The sequence below is a fragment of the Macrotis lagotis genome, chromosome 2 (genome assembly GCF_037893015.1).
Source record: "Macrotis lagotis isolate mMagLag1 chromosome 2, bilby.v1.9.chrom.fasta, whole genome shotgun sequence".
Taxonomy (NCBI): domain Eukaryota; kingdom Metazoa; phylum Chordata; class Mammalia; order Peramelemorphia; family Peramelidae; genus Macrotis; species Macrotis lagotis.
This window is the reverse complement of record NC_133659.1, coordinates 65585431-65610682: the sequence shown is the minus strand read 5'-3', so window position 1 is coordinate 65610682 and position 25252 is coordinate 65585431. Positions and strand designations below refer to the sequence as shown.

Genomic DNA, 25252 nt, shown 5'->3' with positions numbered 1-25252 from the left:
GCTCAGTCCCAAATATCTCTTACCTGGTGGTCCCCTGGTAATGTTGAGAGTCTGATATTTTCTAGGGAGGTGAAGTTGTGTTGCCAACCTTGGCTGGTCCTCCATTCAGTCCAGAGTCAGAGCCTTTCCAGTTTCCTAAGACCTGGCAGAGCTTGTCCCCTGCTAGGAAAGCTTTTAGGAGTTTGGGATTACCTTCACCCCATGAGAAATCATTGTAGTGAGAATTTCATGGAAGTTTTACAGAGTGATAAAATGAAACCCACAATCACAATTCAGAGCAATTTCAGGGAACACTACAGATCTTTATGATAAGATCATGGGGTCCCTGGGATGTTTCCAATGATCTTAAGTATAGTGACTGTGAGGTGGCATAGTGGATAGAGCACTGACTGGTCTTGGAATTAGGAGAATGAGTTCAAATCCTGCCTCAAACACTTGACCTTTACTAACTGTGTGACCCGGGGCAAGTCATTTACCCTTGACTACTTCACATTCAGGGCCATCTCCAGTCATCCTGATTCCTATCTGGCCACTGGACCCAGATGGCTGCAGAGGAGAAAGTGAGGCTGGTGACTTAGCACAGCCCCCCTCATTTAAATCTAATTCATGTGCTTGTTATGGCATCACCTCCTTGGTGTCAAGGTCTTCTCAAAAAAATGAAGCACTATAAGTGAGTCCTCTCAAAACAAAGGGAAAATTCCAAAATTATAGAATATTTTCAATTTTTCTTTGGGAGCAGCAGAGGGGAAAGGTGGGAGTGGGGCTTTGGCAGATATTGTGGAATATAATAAGAAGCATTATAGACTTGGATTCTGAAAATTTGGGTTCACATTATGGAGTTGCTGTTTATTAGCTGTATGATCTTGGCCTCTGTCTCTGTTTCCTCATTTGTTCAATGAGGAGGTTGGACTAACAGATTTCCAAGGTCTTTTCCAGCTTCAGTACATTGTGATTCTGCTAGAAGAAATGCACAAAAATTGGAGGAATCTTTAAAAAGCTGAGAAAAAGTCCTTTCTATAGATATGTCTCTTAGGGTAGAATGTTGGGATAGGGAGAACTTCTGCAGTTCCTTTTAGAATAAGAATGATTTAGAAAGATTTGAGTAGGTTCCTGGGGAGTTTAGGAAGCCAGTTCTGGTCTAGAGTTTCTCCAATCTGGTTTAGAGAATGATCTATTTTGCCTCCTCCCTTCCCACTCACCCCTGCTCTCACCCCAAAGGTAGATCTAATCTGAAGTGTTTAAGCTGCTGTGGTAAAAGAGTACAGCAAACTTCTCTTGATATGGATCGAGTAGAGGCCAAGGGTATCACTTATTCTAACTTTTGTCTCTGATATTTTCTAGGTAAGTGAAGATGCTTTGCCTAACTTAGATAACATAGTATAAACCTTCCTTTGATAAATGTAAATGATTAAAGAACTATTTTTGTTGCTTGGTTGAAAAATTTCTAAATTTTCACCTTTTTTTCCTCATTCTAACTAGCTGGCAATGAATTTCTGATTAGATTTCATAGATTAGATGCCTGGTTTATCTACATGAAGAACCGAGATATATCATATCCTTTCATCCAAAAATCCATCATTTCACCAAAATTGAAACTCTTACTTACATCCTTTCTGTGATCCAGTGTAGGTCATCAAGATAATATGCTCTTTAGGATCTCTTTTCTGATGGTAGCTTAAAAACATGTTCATTTTTCTTTTCTTTTTTTTTTTGCAATGCAAATGGGGTTAAGTGGCTTGCCCAAGACCACACAGCTAGGTAATTACTAAGTTTCTGAGGCCAAATTTGAACTCAGGTACTCCTGACTCCAGGGCTGGTGCTCTATCCACTGCGCCACCTAGCTGCCCCACTAAACATGTTCATTCTTGACTTGTTTCCATCTTTTGTACAAACACCTCAGGGAGGCATGTCTTAGATCAAGCTCAATGATTAGGTAATTTATGAACAATAATTATTTTTTTGAATTATCAATACCAGAAGATTGACTACCAAGTGATGAACTCTTTTGCCTGCAATTATACATGTCAATGACTAAGATGTGGAGAAGAGTCTATCCAGTGCAGGTTGTCTTCCCACCAGTGATATATCAGATCTTTAGCAGAATTGAAGGTTAAAAAACAATTTGATTTTCAGAGCTGAAAGAGAACTCAGAAATCATTTAGTCCAACACATGCCTAAAAGAAACATATCCCTCTAACTTGAGTGGCAGAAGAAACTCATTATTCCCTGACTCATTCTATGCTGCTTTTATAGAACTTGCCACATCCATCTATTGCTTCTAGTTCTGGCTTCTGGGCACAAATAATTAAGTCTGTGATATTTGACAAGCCTTCAGATACTTGAAGTGGTGATCGGTGGTGAGGATAATGATGTTGATGTATAACCAAAATCTTCTCTTCTTAAAGTTAAACATTCCTAGTTCCTTCAACAGATCTTATAGTATGATTTCCAGGCCCTTTATTATCCTGATGATACTCCTCTAGACAGGACCTTTATATCCTTCCTAAAATGTAGGATCCAGCAATGAATAAACATGGTCTGACCTCATTAGACCTGGACACTAAGTTTACATGAGATTTTTGGCCATTATATTTTTAGATTGTCACATTTATTGGCATTAGGCAAAATCATTACTAATAATTACTTTACTTTCCTCTTCATTGGTGGCGAATTCACCCTTTCATATCCCTCTCTTCACTCATTCTGAACTTGTAGTCCTTGATATATTAATCAGCTAAAAAGCATAGCTTTTTCCCCAGATGATTTGCTTTCTATGCATACTTGTCCCATCTTGGATTTGTGAAATTGATATTTGAAGCATAAAACTTCATATTTATTGCTATTAACTTTCATCTTACTAGATTCACCCTAATGATCTAGCCTATCAGTACCTTTTTGAATCCTGATTCTGCCATACATTGTTGGCTATTCCTCCCAGTATTGTATCTTCAGATTTGCTAAGTATAAAATATTAGTGTAAGAATGAGCAAAGGACCTAAGTATTTAGGAGCCACCTCACTTATTTCTATGATCAAGAGTTGATGTTGTTACATAGCCTTTCTGTTATAAGGGGTCTGCTAGTTTTTAGCTTCAGAGATCCTAATAATGATGGTATCCCTGGAGTTTTGATGAAGGAAGTGTAATTAAATTCCTTTCAGGGTCAAGCAGATTTATTACCAGAACAGCAAGACAAAAGTATATTTGAGTTTCGATGGGGCTGGTGAACAAATTAATTGTCTCAGCAGGGTGGAGAGGTGAGACATTATATTGAGCAACAGGGTCATGGTGTGGAAGGAACATTTGCTAGCACATACCAAAGCTTTATATTGCTTGGGAATAGTCTAATGAATTAACTCATAAACAGAACTGAAAGCTATAGATGTCAGTGATGGAGGAGAGGCAAGAATGTGTTCTGTCTGAAAATTTTAATGAAATTTGAATAAAAACTTCATTTTGGGGCAAGGTTCATTTTGAATAAGGATTTCCCAATGACTCCTTATTTTTGCTGTATCTTGATTTCCTCCCATCTTCAGTGATTCCGAAAATACTGTAGGGTGACAGTGATTCAGAATTTTAGTAATTGAGTTGTCATGACCCCCTTCAGTTTTGTTTATTTTTTTCAAAGTTTTCAATTATTTTTGGATTGAATAATGCTCAAAAACCAAACCTGTAACTAGGCTGGCATAACTGGGGCTTTTCAAGAGGGTTTCAACATTTGTAGGTATGCTTTTCCCATGGCCCACTGTTACCAGTGATTAAGGGATCTCTGGTTGGTCCTGCTCCTCTCCTACTTAACTGCTATGCTCCCCATCTTTCATTTCTCTCTGGAGCTTCTTGGTATTCACTGATCTGATAGATTCTTTCCTTTTTTATCTGCAGATTACTTTTCACCATGAGGATTCCACTCATCTATCTTACTATTGAGCCAGCTTCTCCAACCTTAACTTCTCCTTTGGTCTGCCCAGTAGGATTGCATCCAACCAGGGGAAAACTGGCTTCTCTTCCTCTCCTCTACCCTTCACTAGTCCAGGGATTGCTCAATGAATGTATCTGCCAAGATTCTCTTCCTCTCCGACTCGCCTCCTCCCCTCCTTTTCTCCCTTCATTTGGAAGCTGCCAAGTGCTGCTGGAACTCCTACCCAAGACTGCACCCAGTAGGGATGAACTATCTTTGCATGTCTCATTGCTCCAAATGCCCAGTATATCTGCCCATCAGAACCACCTCCAATCCCCAACTACTACTACATCTCCCCAAGGGTTTCTCTGCACAAGTGCGATGCACTTAACTCAATTGGAGAGTCCTTTCCATCTCCATATTCCTTCACCCAAATTTTCTCCAGGCACCTGAATGACTAATTATACCTTTGAAGGAACTCGGAATATTTAATCTGGAGGAGAAAAGATGTGTTGGGACATGACAGCAGTCTTCAAAGATATATAATATTATAACATGGATGCGGGGTTATACTTGTACCCTTTGGTCTCAGTGGGCAGAACTGAAGGAGCAATGGGAAGAAAGTGCATATTTAGACTCAAGGAAAGAAACGTTAATACTTAATAAAGATATTAATTATTAATTAAATAATACAGTAAATTCTTAATAATTTAAGTTCTGCATAATTTAAAAGTGTAATGGGATTCCTTATCTTTAAGAAAAGCCTAGAGTGACCATTCATCAGAATTGATTTGGAGGATCCTTGTTTTTAGGTGGAGGTTGGACTAGAAGATGGATCTCAAGGTCCCTTTAAAGTATGTGATTTTGTTATCTGACCGTATCTTGCTCACATCTGATCCAGAATTTCATTTAGAAGATCAGTCTCAAGCTCTGATTTATTATTTCCATGAGTCAGTGGAATAGACATTATGACTGAGGTTTCTGTGCATATCTTTGAACTATTTGGGTGATATTGTGAAGGAATTCTCAGATGATGTCAAGAGTTATAAGACAAGGAACATGTGGTGGTACTGGGAAAGAGATCAAGCATCTCATTTAAACATAGCATGTAAGGGCAGTTTCTAAAAATTGATGAACTTTAAATTTCCTCTAAGGAGAAAACCAAATCCACTGATTAAAATGAAACAGGTGGTCCTATGTCAATCATTCTCAGATAAAAATTATTTTTCAACTACAAGGAGAGAAATTTCCTGAATAGCTACACCAAGGTGATTCAATGTAGCTTACTAGAGTAGAAGCTCTCATGAGCACACTGATAAAAATTAATTTTAAAATATAAAAGTTTATTGTCAGAAATCCTTTTCCTCTCTATAAATATCTCCTCTTGTGGCATTGACACATCAGTGTGCGCAGAAGGTGCAGTGTGTATATGAATGCCTGAGGAATCAACCTAATGATCAACCCCAATTCCTTCTGCCCCAACCCCATCACCAGGAAATGAAAATTCTGTTTGTAAAAGAGAAGACATTTCCAGCTTTTTCTCATAGTCTTTTTCTCATGCCCAACTTAAGAATGGAAGAAGTAAAGCTGAGGCTAAGAACCCTAAGTACTGACAATAAATTCTACCCTTTGTCTTAATGTTTCTTAGGACAGAATTATGGTTATATAAGAGGCAGTATGGTCAGTGTGACAGAGTCCTGAATAGGGAGTCAGGGGACTTGGGTTGTCTGGGTGATCTGTAAGGACCCTTCCAGCTTTTAACACTATGACAATGTAAAATAATTTGTGGAATCCTTCCATTAGAACTGAGAATTCCTAGAGGTGGAGTGTGAGCCTACCACATGGAGAACTGATGGAGAAACTACATAAATAACTAGATAGAGGTCATTTCTGAGGTGAGAGACTCAGTGATTTTCTATGTGAAACATACTTTTTCACACTTTCTTATTCTACTTATATTGTTTATTATGAATCTTTTTTGTTTCCAAGACACACAGGTATAAAATATTCTCATGTCTCTTGATAGATATGGCATCTCTCTAACTGCATATGTATAAACATATGTATATATTTGTATGTATACACATGTCCATACACATAAATATATTATAGATACATACATATACAATGTATATTTACTATACTCCAGCAATACGACTTCTGTGGTAATGGGGCAATCTCTCTGAGCTTATCTCTTTGGAATCATCCTACTTGGTTCCTTTAGGAAGTCTTAAAGCTAAAATCTATGATGAGGCTATGTCATTCTGGCACTCACCATTTTGGCTATTTTTTGGATAATTTAGCCAGAGTCTAGGGAAGAAAAATAAAAGTAGATTAAAAAAGTCCTAAGAATCTTTGATTTTCATTGAAATATAAAGACACAATTTAACATTAGCATCAAGAAGAGAATGAATAAGAGAAATAGTCCTTCAAATGTAATTTATTTCAGTTTCAGAAATACAACTTCACAATTTTCACAACAGGTGCATATGACCTTCAAGAATGATACAACAGGCTTTAGGAACTTGCTGCAAATAACCCGTCCATTTCCAGGTTCAGGTAACAATGCTAAGAAATCACTGACAGTCTTGGTAGGTCAGTGGGACCTATTCTGGCTCAGATTAATCATTAGAGAATCAGCAGAGAGAACTCAATTTTGCTAATATCTGAACATTGTTCTTAATAAAAAAAGAGTTTGGATTATTCTGAAAAGGAGAGAGAAAAGAAACACAGACAACACAAATAAAACACAGGCTGGTAACACCGAATAAGTCATAAATCAGTAACAGTGGTAGAATTTTGAGGCAGGGGAAGGAATCATTCTTATCAGATCTCCTATAGACAAAGTAAGAGGGAAGACAGGCAGAGTAATATTCAGTCATGACAATAGCCTATTCTATTCTATTACACAGAGAGCAAGATGTATAAGTATTCCTAAAGCTAAAATTTTAAGCCAATAAAAATCAATAATAATAATAACAATAATAAACAATTGAGCCTTATGCAAAACACTAGACCACAGAGGTGAAAAGTCTCACCAATACACCAGTATGAGCAGGTTATAAGACAAGCAAAAGAATCGCTTCTTGTCTTCTCTCACTCTCTCTCTCTCTCTCTCTCTCTCTCTCTCTCCTCTCTCTCTGACACAGACATACACTTCCATATATACAAATATATAATTACACAATACCAGATATACACCAAAATAGTGTTAAAGATTTGCATATAGAGCACCACATACTTTACAAGAGACTAGCCAGGGTGACAAAATTGATTCACCAGATACAAAGTACAAGAAAGACTTATTTGGAAAGAAGTAAAAGGCCAGACACTATGTGGTTGAATGATCTGATGAACTAGTCATCTTTTCTCTAGGATCATTCAGGATCATCCACATCTGAAGTACTATTCATAGTAAGCATGCATCTTCCCTGCTCTAATTTCAGAGGAGAATTTTAAGTCATTTTCTTCCACTGAGTTCCATAATTTGAAAATATGGTGCCTGGACACTTTGCAAAACAATGAGGAAATTCCTGGGTAACTTTCAAACAATTATACCAAGTGTCAAACGTAATGGCAATGTGAATAAGAGATTTGAAAAGGGTTTTTTTTTTTCCCTTCAAGTTTCCATCAAATTTATTCTGAAAAGCTTCACTTTTCTTTATGTTGTCACTTCTCTTCACTTTATTCTTGGAAATATATGGCAGAGAGAAAACAATAATGTGTATTAGCATTTTAGGATTGATTTCAGTGACCCAGAGAACACCTGGTTTCCTGATCAAGAATCTTAAAATGTGAGTTTCCAGATCTTATGACTCATGTGCGTCTTTTTGCATAAAGGTTGTCCATTCTTAAACAGCACAACTCTGAATCTAAAGTAACTCTCTTTGGGCACAGAATTCCACAATCATTCTCAGAATTTGCATGTTCCTCTCTCAAAGAAATACAATTTGGATCAAAAGATTCAATTGTTTTGTGAGAGATTGCTTTCTGGTAGATAATTGCCATATATTTCCACAAGTCCTTCCTACCTTTTGCGTTAACAGGTTTGTTTTCTTTTTCAATATAGTTATGAACTCCCATACTGGACATATGGATATGTACACATACATACATGTATATATATACACATATATGCACACTATACATCTATAAATCATAACCATGCTTGAAGAGTTTTATCAAATGTTTCATGAACTTCCACAAAACATATGTGCTTACATAAACATGATTCAGTATTTATTGTATACAGAGTGACACATGCATAGAAATGGGTTTGCACACATCAAACATCACATTTAATAGCATACTGGTATTAGGTCTCTTCATATTTGAGTTATGGCTACATTCTACACAAAAGGCTAATAAAATTAAGTCTACTTGATTATTTTTATTCTTTAAGTTTAGAAGGTGTATTATACTTTAAATAGCTCAAGAAACTTTTATTCTAATGTTTAGGGTTAGACTTAAGTTTCATCTCAACAAATAGGAAATTGGCTATTAAGCAGATCCTGCTGCCCATCTAGTGAATGAAGCACAGCTCAAAGCAGCACTGAGGAGTTAAATGTTGGCTAGCAGTTTTTGGAAATGAAATATACCTATTGAAAGTGGATTCTGTTTTAACAATCTGTCCACAACTAACTCTGCTGTTATCACAACATGTCAGTGTGCATGCAGTATTTATCTTGTTTGTGGAATCAAAAATTCCTCCAGCCATCATATCTACATGTTTGCCTTCAGTATTTACTGTCCTGTGCTGGAAATGATAGAGCTATTGGTGTAGGAGCTACAGCTAGCTTAAAAGACAGTTCCATAGGAGGCCAGCCAGCACAGTAAACAGTTGGAACATGCATTCAGGTATATTCCTTTCTTAAGGCCATATGTACAGGATGTGACCAAAGTAAAAATTCTTCAGAAGTTCATATTTCCCTTACATCAGCTTCTCCCTTTGGAAAACATGAACTCTTAGGGAAATGGGAACAATGCTAAAAAACAATTTATATAGCACACATGACTGTCCTAATCCTCAGGGTGGCTAACTTCTATTAGAAACATCTTAGAAGTGGAGAAAACACAAAAAACAGTACCCCCAAAAGGGGGGACAGTTGTAGCCAAAAGTTTAACTTCAGGGGTATTATCTGGGAGTGAAAGCCAAAGATGACAAATGTATTGTTTATGACTGCATAAGATCAGTGGAAAGAAAGTTGAAAAAAATATGCAATTTTCTTTGACATGGTTTGAGATGATTTTAAAATGCACCAGTGGTTATCCACAATATTTTCCTTAAACTTGAAGGAAAAAATTTTTAAATACAGCAAAATGTAAAACCACATTTTGCAAAAAGCCAAACCCCTAAGATGGGAAGACTATAAGGCAGCTGGTTGCCTCTTTGCCTGTTTAAGATAATGAAAGTAAAGGATAAAAGGAAATCCTAAAATGGGAATTCATATGAAAAGGCCTTCTTGTATCCCCTAACCCTTTTAAAGATAGAACATGAACAATGAACATCTGCTCCATTTGCAAAGAGAGAGGTTTTTTGGGTGTTTTTTTAACATTGAAAAATGGGGAAAATGAGTATAGCTAAGGAATTTGATTATTCATACTTTGACTTATAAATCAACCTTAAATTTTTGGAACCTTTAAAGATGACATGTTTTTGTTACCAAAGGCTATTTCATTTGCTGGTTGCTACTTATAGTATTTTCCTATTTAAATTAACATTGAGCATATTCAAACATAGAATTTGGTGGCAAATCCACTTTTTTGAAACAGTTACACATTGATTAATCTTTTTAATCTTATATTCTACAGGTGTCTACTTTGGATATAAAAATACAGGAAATTAAAGTTAAACTTAACATACAAATCATAAGAACTGCTCTCAAAGTAAAACTTTTCAGTTGGCAAAATCTGATTTACTTATGTACAATTTAAAATATCACCATATGACAAAACTATCATATGAATATTTGGTCTGCTGTCTGGGAATGGTTAACTGATGAAATTCACTTTAGTTTGTGGAGGGTTCTTTCATACCATTTCAAATAATCCTCAGCAGCCAAAAACTTAGTTCTAAGGACTGAATTATTACCTACTGGCTCAGTTGCCCCTGAAAAAAATTTGGAAAGTACCTTAGGAAGGAAAAAAAAGGTGATTTTCAGCCCCCAGTAAGACTATTTTTTATTTTATCTGAATATTCTGATTCTGTTCAAATCTTAGGGTGCTAAGGGACCTTAAATTGGATATGGAAGCTAGGTGATTTTAAAAATGTTAGTTTTACCTTTCATGACATACCTATGTTGACAGACTCTCAGTTGTAGGATCCATCCTTTTAACACATGGCTACTTTTAATAAACACCCAGCTTTGTTAAGAATCATTTGAATGAACAAGGACAAAATAACGAGGGAAAATGGATAAAACAAACTCTTAAGCAAAGATATTACAAATTAGCATGGAATTTTTGCCCACACTAAAACATCCAAGATAATAATAATAATAAAATGGAGTCAGCGTGAATGCATTTAAGTTACAAAACTGTCTTCAGAGTATGCAGATGGTCAGCCCACTCATTTCACAGTGGCAAAGGATTTGATCTCAGAGACTCAGACTCATATTTTATACTCGTCTCATCTCCTGCCTTGTTCAGAACCATGGCAACCATCGCTGTTATGTACTCTAAGGTGAATATTACTACTTATGTGAAAGAAGAAAGAGTGTGCCTCGGACAATATGACAGATGTAGTGTTTCGCTTCACTTTTAAATTCAGAAATTAAACTGCTATGCCTACTGACTGATTAATTAAGAACAAGCTTTGATTCACAGTTGTACATGAAGCAAAACAAATCATAGAAGGAAAAGGTCTTTATACTAGGCAAAGCACTGAGTTTTCTTTAGCAAAGCACCTTATAAATTTTGAAAGCTTTGACTCCTAAGAAATCATAATGAAACCACTTCCCAGCAGGACTGTGAAAGGAAGGAGAGGGTAAGGGAATCTGAGTATGTAATTATGGAGCAGGCTGCAGCTTTAATAACAGACAACAGAATTCCTCTCACCCTAATTAGAATTTATGGAAAGAAGTATGTGTTGCATAACATTACTATTCCTTAATTTACAGGAACACTCTTTAATGGAAAAGATCATTAAAGCAAGTTGTTCTTAAATTTAGAAAGACCAAGTTCAGTCATATGCAGGTAAAGCATATCTTCTCAAAGTTATTGTTTCTTTGTAAACTGTACTCCAAACCTGCCCTGGTCAATGACCCCATGTCAAAATACCATAAGGCCAGTCATTTTCATGGGTTAAACCACTATGGACCTTCCCCAAAGATTGGAAATGCCACAGGCAATGCAGAATGAGTGATGAGAATATTAGTAAAACTGGTTACTTGCCTACAGATGTCCACACATGCGACTACTCATGATTTATTGCAACATTTATCAAATTAGTTGGTTTCATATAATTTGTTAGCAATTAGTTGCCATGCCAGAAATTTCACTTAGTCTAAGAGGGAGGATTCTAGTGGACGGATTATAGTGGGACGAGTTGGTGATGGAGGTGGTCTCCGGCTACAAAGAGAGAAAAACAAAGGTAAAGAGACAAGTAGAAACATCGACCATGAAATTGTAACCTTCTTAGGATAGTGGGAAAGTGAAAAACATAAGCATGCATATTCTCATAAATGTTGAGCAGGAGTAGTTTCAGTTCATTACAAGTAATAAACCTCATTAATCCAGGACCTTAAAGGAATGAGATGTATCACATGCAGGCATCTTCTGATTATAAGTGAAACAAGCTTTTAAGCATCACAATTGGCATGCTTTTAACATTTTTTTTAGGTTCTTGCAAGGCAAATGGGGTTAAGTGGCTTGCCCAAGGCCACACAGCTAGGTAATTATTAAGTGTCTGGGACCAGATTTGAACCCAGGTACTCCTGACTCCAAGGCCCGTGCTTTATCCACTATGCCACCTAGCTGTCCCGCTTTTAACATTTTTGCTGACCATCTCTATTAGGTGTATTACACTTCCTTCCTAGAATATATGTTATTAAATAATTTCACCTCTTTTTGAGGATACTATTCTTTAGATGAATTATACCCTGAGGGACTACAGAGGCACAAGACTCTTTGATCCTACATTAAATGACTCTGGAATATCCATTTTGATTCTTCAAAAAAATCTTTGTTTTATATGTTTCCTCCTTATCGGTTCTACCTTATTTCTCCTTTTATAAGTTGGTGCTTCTAACTGATGTGGAGTACCAGATAACCAAGCTTTTTAAAAATGGAAGCAAATGGCCTTGGACTGAAGAACTAAGAATTTCTCCTGTGAATAAAGTACATGTACATGAGATCTTTGCCCTCTTTTTTGGCTACCTTGATCTTAGCAGCATGTCAGATAGAAAAATAGAAGGGGTTATTAGATAAGTGAGGTGCCAATCTTGGGGAGTTATTGCACCTAAGAAGCTCAGCATGATTGATTCATTCTAGATTATTATGATTATTCCTTTCCTGATCCTGAGATTCATTTCTTCAATAGAACATTCTCAATTACAATAATACTTGTACAAATACAAATACTATGCACAATGACTGGCATATCTACTAGCACTTAATATATTTTTATTCCCTTCCCTCTTCTTTTTACCTTCATTAGGAATGGGTTTAAGTTACTCTCTGTAATGCATATTATTGAAACTACTACTAATATTTTGTAATGGAACTAAAGTTATCAAATTATATAAGTTGACAAAAAAAATATTTTGGAATGAAAATCAGACCACAGAATTCACTTACAAATTACAACATCAGCTTGACTTCACCAAGGACTGTCACTAGGACTATTTACTTCCTGAAAAAGTATCACAAACTAATTTCAGGTCAAGCTACCCAAAATGTGTGCTCTCTTGTGGGTGAAGAGTAGAAACAGAGCTCCCATTGAGATTGTCCCAAGAGGTATGGTGATGTGAATATGTGCAGTAAGAGCTTGCATTGGCTTACATCTGGTAGTTTCCTAGTTTAGTGAATTAGTCTTGTTAACTAGGTGCTAAGCACTATTATTTCTATGCTGCTAAGAATTTTAAGTGCTATTATCTTCTATATTTAGTGTCCCAAATGAAACCCTAATCACTTTATTTATGGTCCTGATTGTACTAGGGGTTGGAAAATAGAAAAAAAAACATTTAGAAAAGAAGTATAAAGTCTCTGCCTCATTATAACCACAGAACAGAAGAAAAAATTGGGTCTAACCACCAAAGGGTTAGGCCCCAATTAAACTATGTGTAATGGTTTATGATAGCTATGATACTGACCCACTTAAGTCTGATTTTTAGATCTTTTTGATCTGAGTATAACACATTCATCAATCATTGGTACCATTCAAGTGCCATTTAGGATTCACATCAGAGTTGTACTATGGAGAACCATCAACTAATCTGATATAATAAAAAAAATCCTGGATTAGAAATATAAATTCTTAAGATGTTCACATCTTGATTCTCTTCCTTATTTAGCTGAATTTCCATGGATGAGTCATGACCTTTTCTGAACTTTAGCCTCATCAACATCCATGCAAAGGATGATATTTAATTACTTCCTTATAGCCATATAAATGTGAATAACAATAATGATGGTAATAATAATAATAAGTGCTGGAACTAAATGCAAAAAGAAATATTTAAATTGACAATAAAAGTCCCCTCTCCCTTTTTATCACTCAAAACTTATAAACTTTTAATATTCGTTAATTAACCATGACTCTTAGCTGTACCCCATACCATTAAAAACAATTTTCTCTTCTTTGCTCACAATTAAATATTTTTTTAAAATGGAACTTTTAAAAAAGGAATGTCCTAAAGATTGACTACCTCTGTTTGCATCATTATTATCTGCTTAGATGATAAACCTCTAGAACTAGAATTCTTATCTTGAGGTTTGTGAACTTAAAGAATTTTTGATAGCTTTATTTAAATGTAATTAGTTTACTTTATATTATGCATTAGACACAACAATGACAAAAGGCCTATAGAAAGGATTCACCAGGTTGCCAAAAGACTTCATTCTCAAGAGTCAGAAAAACTTAGATTTTTTAGAAGGATGCTGCCATGTTGGCTTATATTCAAAAGAATGTAATTAGGACAATTAGGGGACTAGGAATCATATTATATAAATGATCCAATGGATAAAAGAAGACTGTTTACTCTAGAGAATGGAGGGCCGAGAAGAAAATGATCCCGATCTTCAAATATTTAAAGGATTTCTATGTGGGGAAAGGAGTTTAGATTTAGTTTGTTTAACTTCAGCAAGCAGAACAAGGATCAATATATGTACATTGTAGGAAGGTAGATTTTATTTCAAAATAAAAAAGAATTTCCCAATAATTAAAGCTGTTCAACAGTATAACAGTGAGTTCCCAGTCACTAACAGTATTTAAGTGGAAGCTGGATAATCCCTTTTCAGTAAAGTAATAGAGATGATTAATTCAACCTCTAGGAGTTTGGCTTAGATGACTTTTAAGTTTTTTTTAACTTTGTAATTCCATGAATCTTTATTCATTAGTTTAAATGGTTTATATACAGTTGATGTTTAAAATTATTTTAGCTTTTGATTTATATTGTCTAGCATATCTATGTTGATTGTAGACAGAATATCTTCAAAATATTATTGAATATGATTTTATACATTAGAACATGAACTTTATTTTGATTCTTTCTATATAAAATGTAAATAAATGCATATGTATATGTATATATATATATATATATATATGTATATGTATATCTATGTATGCAATCTTTCAAAAAAATATGACTCCAATCTACCTTTCCAAGATTTGCCAAAAAGTAGCTTTCTGATTTTGGATGTTGTCTATTAAGTTTCTTCATCCATAAAATGAAGGGAATTGAACAAGACAATCTTTAAACTTTCTTGTAGTCCTGACACTCTATGATCCAGTAATTTGGAAAAGGGTCAGACACCACTGGGTAATGGCAGAGTGATGTGATCAAAATAGTGGATAAATGTAATTACAATTGCTATGTGTAGAATTATGAATGGGTGAACACTATAAAGTAAATAAATAGTAAGTTATATGAGTTGAGGCATGAAGTGATTAAGGACTTGAATAAGAAGATGTTCTATGTGTGTGATGAGTATATTCTTGAGAACATACCCATTGTGTGGAGAAGGAAGAGGTTTAACTTCTCAATAGCCAATATCATTTGGTATGAAAAAGTTGAGAAGACAGTATAATGGTGCTACCTAAAGCAGTGGGCATTTAAGGAAAGAAAGGATCTTGCCCAGAAAGACAAATGAAACTTCAAACTTTCTCTCAAGCTGGTAAATTTCTTAAATATTGATACTAGGTATACAAATTTTAGTACTAGCAGTGACATGCATACATATATGTGTGTGTGTGTGTGTGTGTGTATAATTAGGGTCTTAATAAATATAAAATTAAATAAATCTCTAAATTATGTCCTAGTTCTTAGTTTAAAGGAACAAAATTAAACTAAAAATATTTAATTTTGTGATCAAATAACCTGGACTTTAATTGTTTTAGAGAAAAATGAGATAAAAATTTAACTTTAAAATTTAAGATTTCTATTTCAAATTTTATTAGAAAATAACACAAAATGAATACAGATTTGAATAGGTTTTTGTTTTAGGGTTTTTTTTTTGTAAGGCAAATGGGGTTAAGTGGCTTGCCCAAAGCCACACAGCTAGGTAATTATTAAGTGTCTGAGACCGGATTTGAACCCAGGTACTCTTGACTCCAGGGCCGGTGCTTTATCCACTGCACCACCTAGCTGCCCCTGAATAGGTTTTTAACAGGATAAAAGATTGGGCTTTTAAAAAACTGTTAAGATAAAATTTTATATGAATAAATATAAAGTCTTATACTTGATTAAAATAATCAAGTTCATAAGCATATGAATAGACAGCAGTTCATCTGAATAAAAAATCTAGAATTGTTAGTGGACTGTAAGTTCAGTTTCAATCCACATGGTGCCAAAGAAGGAGGCAGTAAGGCAAGCATAAAATCCAGAGGATACAATGTGGCCTAGGGAGATTCCATGAAAAGATCTGTTCAGTTCTGAGGGCCGAATTTAATAATGACACTGCCAAACTGGAAAGGGCTGGGAGAAACTACCAGGAAAGTAAAGGGTCCTCATGACTCATGAGGTCCTGTAGAGGGACCTGAATATTTAACTTGGAGAAGAAGAGCCTAAAGGGGATATGAAAACCATTATCTTGTGAAGGGTGATCACATGGTAGAAAGTTAGACTTTATTCTGCTTGGTCTTACATGAAAAACTGGGAACAATGGGAGGAAGCAATAAAGTGCCAAAATTAGGATAATGTAAATTAAAAGAAAAAAAAACTTGCTAACAATGATCAGTGTAGGAAAGAGTTACTTTAGGAAGCAATGGACTCCTGCCCTCATTAAAAATCTTCCAGAAAAGACTGGATAGTTACTTATCAGTTTCATTACAGAGGTATGAGTGAGACTCAACAGCCTCTGAGATCCCCTCTGATTATGAGATTCTGAGACTCAAGGTAAGTTTGCTAATACAAAAATATTCAATTAAGCAAGCGTTTATTAAGAAATCCTGGGGGTGGCTAGGTGGCGCAGTGAATAGAGCACCCGCCCTGGATCAGGAGTACCTGAGTTCAAATCCGACCTCAGACACTTAATAATTACCTAGCTGTGTGGCCTTGGGCAAGTCACTTAACCCCATTGCCCTGCAAAAACTTAAAAAAAACTTAAAAAAAACCAGTCCCTACTATGTGATAGACGCTGTACTAGATGGTGAGGACATAAAGAGTAAAAAAGAAAACTGTTCCTTTCTCAAAGATTTTGTTTTCCCAAGGGGTAAAATCAATCAATCAATTAACAAGAATTTTTAAGGATTTTACTATGGTCCAGACACTGCATGGGTCTTGTGTTTTGTGTGTCTGCTATTAACATTTAATGTGATAGTTTACGCAATACAAAAAAACACAAAAATAGTTTTTGCCCTCATGGAACTTGCATTCTAATGTAATCGTAACATGTGATTTACTAAGTTTGTATAAGATAATCAGTACCCAGAAATCTGAGAGGGAAGGGGCAGGGTTAATGGATGCTTTCACTTGGTGGGATATGAGATGGGTCTTGAAGTTAGGAAGGGGAAGGGAAAAGGGTGAGCATATTCCAGGCCAGTGCTTAATAGAGAGATGGCCAATGCATGGATGAGAGTAAAGTGTACAGAGAGCTATAGAGGCCAAGTGAAGGGGGTTTATATTGCTTTTGGAGGGGAGAGGGAGCCACTGGAAGCTCACTGACTGGGGTGACATGGTCAGACCTGAACTTGAAAAAAATCACTTTGGCAGCCTGAGGATGATTTAAATGTGGAGATGCATCTGAAGGGTATTGTAGTGATCCAGGTGAGAGGTGATAAAGACCTGTCACTGCAAGAGCAAGGAGAAGGGATGGCAAAGGAAATGTGAAGGTAGAAGTGACAAGATTTAGAGAGAGAGCAAGGGGTCAAAATGATACCAAGGCTGGGTGCCTATGAAGACTGTGGTGCATCAGTAGTAGTAGTTCCGGAAGTTGGTAAGAGAAAGAGTTAGGGGAAGATAATGAGTTTGAGACATATTGAGGTTGAGCTGCCTTAGACATATCATTCAAGATGTCCAAAAGGCAGTTGGTGATACAGGACTGTAGCTCACAAGAGAGACTAGGGCTGGATCTATATAGATCTAGGAATTCTCTTTATAAAGATGAAGACAAGCAAATTATGGAATACAAAGGGTTGGGGGTGGGGTGAGGTGGGAAGTGTTTGACAAAGGGAAAATCAGGAAAGGTGTCAGGAGAGGTCAGTATTACATAGAGACTTGAATAAAGCCTGGGACTCAAAGAGGCAGAAGTGAGGAGGGAGAACATTGCAGAAATGGAGAATCACATTCTGTGCAGGCATAGAGGTGAATACAGAATGCTATCTTAAGGGGACTAAAGAAGTACATTTTAGGTAACCCATTAAAGCTCACTCATTATTTCAGCTTCTAACCCATTCAAAGTGGTTTCTTTTTAATTCACTATGCTACGAAGTTTGTTTTGGGTAGAGTAAAGTTATTAATTTTGCAACTACTATTCCTCAGTTGCTCTGCTTTATGATGGGTTTCATTAAGTTGCCATTTTTATTGAAATTGAGCATCTTGTATCACTTAGAGTTTATTGAAACACTGTGTGTATGTGGTTGGTTTATAGTTACTATAGGAGAGCCATGCTTCTGATTTCAAATCCAAGTTGAAAGATGTGAGACCAACATAATGGCCTTACAATTTGGAGCTGCAGGGCTGGGCATAATTTACTATTTTTGCACTCTCCCAAATGTCACAAGAAAGGCAAATGCTGCTGCAGGGTAGATGGAATTGTGGATGAGTAGAATGGTTTCTCTGTAAATCAGAAGTGTATGTGAGTTTCTTTGTTTCATCATATTTTCTTCTTCTGATTTTTGTTGGTAAGAATGAAAGAAGCAAAATGTCAGCTGCCCCTCAAGACCAATGACCCACTTTGGCTAAGTCTGGTAGCTCTGAGATTTTCATAGGATATTGGGTCAACTTTATAGTAGTATTCTTTTTTTTTGGCAAGGCAAAGTGGCTTGCCCAATGCCACACAGCTAGGTAATTTGAACTCAGATACTCCTGACTCCAGGACCAGTGTTCTATCCACTGCACCACCTAGCCTCCCTATAGTAGGATTCTTGCAGAACAAATTGCTTTGGATTTTGGGGAAAGTAGCTTGCTTAAATTGGAGAATATTCTAAAGTCTCACTCTAATAAAGACTCTTGTGGGTTACCATCACACACTGGACAAGAAGGATGTGGGCCTACAGGTCATGATTAACAAATATTACATGGTTTCAGTAGAGTGATAACTCTTCTAAAACATACTTAAAATAATAACTGAAAGAGGACCTTAGAGTTCAAGCCCTTCATTGTAAAAATAAAGAAACTAAGGTACAGAGAAGTGAATTTACTTACACAGAGACATACAGTTGAGTCAGTGGCAGAACTGGAATTTGAATCCAGCTCTTCTGACTCCAGATCCAATATTCTTTCTATGCTCTCTTCATATTCTTATAGTGGTTAAAGAGTAAGTTCTTAAAATGAAAATCAGTCTCAGCAAGTAAGTATCCTTTTTGCTTGGTAAGTATGTCAAACTATACAGTGATGAAAGAAAGTTGTAATACCAATAGTCTTGGGATCCTAGAAATACTGTATTGCTATTACTTTAATTCACTTAACAGAGAAAAAAAAGAGTACATGAAAAAAGGAGAGTATAAGCACAGTTTATTGTAGTAGACAGGATTTCGGACTTTGTGTTAGTTAAGAAGATCCTGTCTTTGTTATTAGCTGTGTGACCATGAACAAGTTACTTAACATCTAAGACTTAGTTTCCATATTTGTAAAAAGTAGAATCTAATTAACAGGGAGGAAATGTTTTCTGGTGAAATAAGGGAAATCTTGAAAGTCTTATCTTACATATACCTTAGATTTTGGGAAAGCAGATTTTTCAAGACACCAGAAGAAAGGTAATTAGTAAACAATACACAAAAGCTAAATAGTATTTTCCATGGACTAAGTTTTAAAGGGGAAGTTATCCCTAAAGGGGAGACAAATTCTCAAGAATGAAATTGACAAAAGGAAACCTCTCCAGTGAAGAAAAATAGAAATTATTTAAAAAGTCAATTGAGGATGAACAGGAAATGCTACAACCTAGACTAAAATAATTATGTAGAAATAGATATGTGCAAAGGAAAGAAAGACAGGTAATAGGAGATAAATTAGCCCAGTCCCATAAAAAAACTGTCAGAATGCTAAATAAAGATCAGGTTGGTGATGAAAATCAAGGACAATGAAAAGGGTTTAATTTTTTTAAGCTGTATTGGGGGAAAGAAATTAAAAAATGGTTTACTACTTTTTATGGTGGATGGGATGCTAATAACTGACAATAGAAATAAGATCAGTTCTTAATCCATGATAATAAATATTCCTGTTGATTCTACAGTAACTCAACTGAAAGAAAAAAAAACAGTGGTTCAGACTGTCAGAGGTTTCAAGAAATTTTAAATATTAGCAAGTATTTACATAGGACCTTAAGATTTGTAAAGCACTTTGTACATTTTACTCCCTTTGAACCTCACAACAACCTCCAGGCATTGGGCTATTGTTGCCCCTAAATAGAATAAAACTGAGTTCAAAACACTGACTTTCTGAGTACAAGATGTGGGAGGGGGAGAGGTAATATTAATTAGGTACCAATTTTTCTAGACAAAAGATGTAAGGGACTTTAAAGCACAGCAAGTTCAATATTAGTAAATATTGTGATATGGCTGACATAAAACTAATGCAATCTTGATTTGTATTGAGAGACATTGATAGGAGTAATTAGGAAATGATAGTACTACTGTACTCTTCCCTTCTCATTTTATATAGTACTGGGTTATTTCTGAGTACCAGTTTTGAAAAAATAATAAGCAGGAAAGCTTCCAGAGGAAGGCAGCCAGGATTAGGAAGATTCTTAAAACCATGTCATGTAAAGAGCATTTGAAAGAATGGGGGTTTTTTAGCTTGAAAAATTAAAGACTTGTTGGAATTGTGAAAGCGAAATGATGATTGTTTGTCTTCAAATATCTTAAAGTTTGCCATATGGAAGAGCAAATGGACTTGTTTTCTTTGGCCCCCAAGAGTAACCAAGAGCAAAGAATAGAAATTGCAAAACAAAACAAAACAAAACTCAAAAAACCAAAACCAAAAACTAGATTTAGTTTTGATGTAATGAAACCTTTATATTATTAATCAGGGTTGTAGAAAAGTGGAATGGTGAGATACTCATTAGAGGTCTTCTAGTAGAAAATGAATGACCATATGTAGGATTTGGTATACTAGGGATTCCTTTTTGGATATGAATAAGATTAAATGGTCATCTAGATTTCCTTCTAAGAAATTCTAAAATTCTGTAAGATGTGATAAAATACCTATAGGTTTGTTGTCTGTCTCAAAGAAGTTTGAAAGTATGACACAGTATAAAGATGTCAGGTACTTCTAGTATCATTATTATAAGAAGAATAGAAGATGGTGAGAAGCCTATGATTTGAAGAAGTATTCTTTTTAAACATGGCTAACATTAAATTGTGGATTTAAGTTTAGGGATGCTAAAGATGAGGCTTTATCATGTTAATATCATGTTATTTGCTTCCAAAAAGGTCAATAAACACAGATTAAATTTGCCTAGTGTCAAAGATTGAATATTACTAATTTCCCTATGGGCATTGTAAGAATTATCGACTTATTTCAGAATTGGTGCAACCCACTGGAAGAAAATTTTTTATATAAAATTTCAAAGAGATTCACAAGGGGAAATTATATTATTAAAGAAATACTACATATCTCTTTTAGATAACATAATCTCCTTATTAAGTATTTATAATTATTAAGTATATTCAATTTGTAGAAATTTAAATTATGTGCATTTTTTTCTTCTTTTTTCATTTTAAATATTTTATTTATTTTGTTTTACAATTTTTACCCTAATCTTACTTCCCTCCCCCCACCCCCTACAGAAGGCAATTTGCCAGTCTTTACATTGTTTCCATGGTATACATTGATCCAAATTGAATGTAATGAGAGAGAAAAATCATATCTTTAAGGAAGAAAAATAAAGTATAAGAGGTAGCAAGATTACATAAGATATTGGTTTCCCCCCCCTAAATTAAAGGTAATAGTCCTTGGTCTTTGTTCAAATTCCACAATTCTTTCTCTGGGTACATATGGTATTCTCTACTGCAGATAGCCCCAAATTGTCCCTGACTGTTGCACTGATGGAATGAGCAAGTCCATCAAGGTTGATCATTACCCCCATGTTGCTCTTAAGGTGTACAATGTTTTTCTGGTTCTGCTCATCTTGCTCAGCATAAGTTCATGCAAATCCTTCCAGACTTCCCTGAATTTCCATCTCTCATGTTTTTAATAGAACAATAGTGTTCCATGACAAATGTTTGTTAAGCCATTCCCCAATTGAAGGACATTTAGTTGGTTTCCAATTCTTTGCCACCACAAACAGGGCTGCTATGAATACTTTTGTACAAGTGATGTTTTTACCCTTTTTCATGATTTCTTCAGGGTATAGACCCAGTAGTGACATTGCTGGATCAAAGGGTATGCACATTTTTGTTGCCCTTTGGGCATAGTCCAAATTGCAGTCCAGAAAGTTTGGATGAGTTCACAGCTCCACCAACAATATATTGGTGTCCCAGATTTCTCACATCTCTTCCAACATTGATCATTGTCCTTTCTGGTCATATTGGCTAGTCTGAGAGGTGTGAGGTGGTACCTCAGAGATGCTTTAATTTCATTTCTCTAATAAGTACTGATTTAGAGCAATTTTTCATATGACTATGGATCTCTTTGATTTCCTCATCTGTAAATTGTCTTTGCATATCTTTGACCATTTGTCAATTGGGGAATGGCTTGTTTTTTTAAGTTTGACTCATTCTCTGTGTATTTTAGAAATGAGTCCTTTGTCAGAAACACTAGTTGTAAAATTTGTTTCCTACTTTACTACATTTCTTTTGATCTTGGTTACAGTAGTTTTGTCTGTGCAAAAGCTTCTTAATTTAATGTGATCAAAATCATCTAGTTTGTTTTTAGTGATGTTTTCCATCTCTTCCTTGGTCATAAACTGCTCCCCTTTCCACAGATCTGGCAGGTAAACTACTCCTTGATCTTCTAGTTTGCTTATAATATTGTTTTTATGTCTAAATCCCTTATCTTGGTATAGGGTGTGAGGTGTTGGTCTAATCTAAGTTTCTTCCATACTAACTTCCAATTCTCCCAGCAGTTTTTATTGAAGACAGAGCTTTTATCCCAATAGCTGGACTCTTTGGATTTATCAAACAGCAGATTACTATAATCATTTTCTGTTATTGATGTGCAATTTTTTTTCAATGAACTCTTGAGATAGTAATGAATGATTTTAGAAATATGGAGTGATTGGACTTGCTGGACTTGCTCATTCCATATTCCATTTAAGAGCTATTATGTAGCTTTTTAGTCTCTAAGGTAGGGAAAATATTGACTCTCAGGGATGTCCTTAAGTGACTTGTTATATTAATTTTTACATAATTCAAGCTCATTCAAAAAACCTCTGCCTAGAAATCTACATACCAAATCTATCAAATCTACAACCAAGAAGATAAAAAAATTCATAGTGATGTACAGCTAGATGCCCAGTCTATAATGGTTCATTAGTCTCTTGCAATGGTATTACAAAATTAGACTCCAAATGAATTACATTCGAGAAATTCAGCAGTGCTTTCAGTGTTATCAGGCTACTCCCAGACATCAAGGCCCACCTTTTCAACAACAATATACTATAGGCTAAGAATCATGGAACATCACAATATCTATGAGTGATCAAAGAACAAGAAAGATATATATGATGGGTATGAATAGGCTATGATATATATTATCAATGGGAACGTACAGAAATAATAAAAAGTGATAAAGTTAAGCTCACTCAAATCATAAAGATAATTAAATCACTGAGACTACAAAATTATCAAGTAACTTTCTTGGAAGAGATAAAAATTTTGAGATTTTAAACAATCGTGGTTTTTTTCTAAGACTATGTAACTTTCAAGTGTGAGAATGAATCATTTACATAAAAATTGTAAGTGCCTTGATGCCTTGATATTACTGTTGTGTATTCTTTCATAGTATCTAAAACATAATTTTGCACATACTATAAAGGAAAGAATCATTCAATTAACAAATACTTTTCTAGTATTTACTAGGGGCTAACCATTGTAATTGGATTGGAAATATAAAGATAAATATGATGTCTCCATATTCAATGAATACTTAGTGAATAAATATTTAATTTAGGAAAAACTTAAAGTAAATTTGCATTTTAACCTCTTAGAGGTCAAAGTTTTAGTATAGTATTTCAAGTTTCAACATATTTTTATTTTGTAACATTCATTCATTCTTTCAGAGATTTACTGAAAGCCTAACCAAATGCAAAACATGTGATATCAGAAAAATGACCACATTGGGACAGATCTTTGGTCCATAAATACAAGGTTTTCCTCTCCCTATGGCACCAATAGACAACATGGTTGTTCTCCATGACATGACCTGCATGACATGTAACTCAAACCCATATATTGAGCTTTAATAGATCATTATAGATATGTCATCATGGACTGAGTTAAACCTTTATTAATACAATCATTTTCAGCCTGCCTCTACTTCTAGGGGCATAATGAATGCAATTACTATCTGATGTTTAAACGATACTTTCACTTAATAGTTTGAAAATTAATGTCTGGCACATAGAAAACATTCAGTAAATTTTACTGATTATTAATAGAATTCTCTTATTCTTTTTTTGTCAAGGCAATGGGGTTAAGTGACTTGCCCAAGGTCATACAACTAGGTAATTGCTAAGTGTCTGAGGCCAGATTTGAACTCAGGTCTTCCTGACTCCAGGGCTAGTGCTCTAGAAATGACGACAATTTTAGCTTAATCATTTAAAAATTTTAGGTGAGGGGTGGCTAGGTGGCGTAGTGGATAAAGCACTGGCCCTGGAGTCAGGAGTACCTGGGTTCAAAATTTTAGATGAAAGACTTTTGAATTCTTGTAGATTTTGAGAAAATAGATTTCAGAGAAAATATAAGATTTCAGAGGCAAAAATCAAATAGAGGAAATCACTTTAGGATGGCTAGAGGAATTATACTCATGAGAGAAACTAAAAAGAGAAACAATTCCATTGAAGAAGAAAAAGAGTAGTTTTGTAAAGAATTCAAAGTATGAGGATGTATAAAGAATTGATAAACTTTCAAAAGTCATGTGGAGACATGAAATGAAGGGCAGGCAAGAAGATGAATATAGAAGAATGATATATCTAATAAGATTGTTAAGAGTTTTAGAGCTCAGACTGTGCTGATGCTAGAGAGGAAGGCTAAAGACAACAAATGGGGCTTTTTGTTTTAACAATATTGGAGAAAAAGAGGTTGATCAACAGGGGGATAATAAGACTGATGCTCAGGATTTTTGGAATTATGATAATAGGTGATAGAACTCTAAACAAATTGATTCTTATTTTAATATTACTTTCTGAGTCAAAGTCAGTGAATTTTGGATTGGAAAGAAATAACAAAAATGAGTAAAAGGTAACTGATATTCAGAATAAACAGGGAGATAGTAGGAGATCATCTATAGTTGTCCTTGAATTAATGTAATCATTTCAATCTTCCATAAAAATCTGAGGATATTGATGGCTGAACTACTGTTAGTGATCTTTGAGAGA

At 35.1% G+C, this 25252-nt stretch overlaps 1 protein-coding gene across 5 annotated transcripts in view; it reads right to left on the bottom strand.

The window, feature by feature from the left end:
• The window catches only part of DNM3 (dynamin 3), a 670943-nt gene that overhangs the window by 570 nt on the left and 645121 nt on the right, over window positions 1-25252 (bottom strand). For 2 of the 5 annotated variants that reach the window (XM_074222018.1, XM_074222019.1), the window contains one exon: window positions 5393-11464. The exons of 1 other annotated variant lie outside the window; for it this stretch is intronic. In XM_074222018.1, coding sequence (XP_074078119.1) covers window positions 11395-11464 — 70 coding nt within the window. In that variant the 3' untranslated portion in view covers window positions 5393-11394. Of the gene's footprint in view, window positions 1-5392; window positions 11465-25252 lie in introns of those variants that run through there. 2 more of the 5 variants (XM_074222023.1, XM_074222024.1) reach the window with 1 other exon arrangement.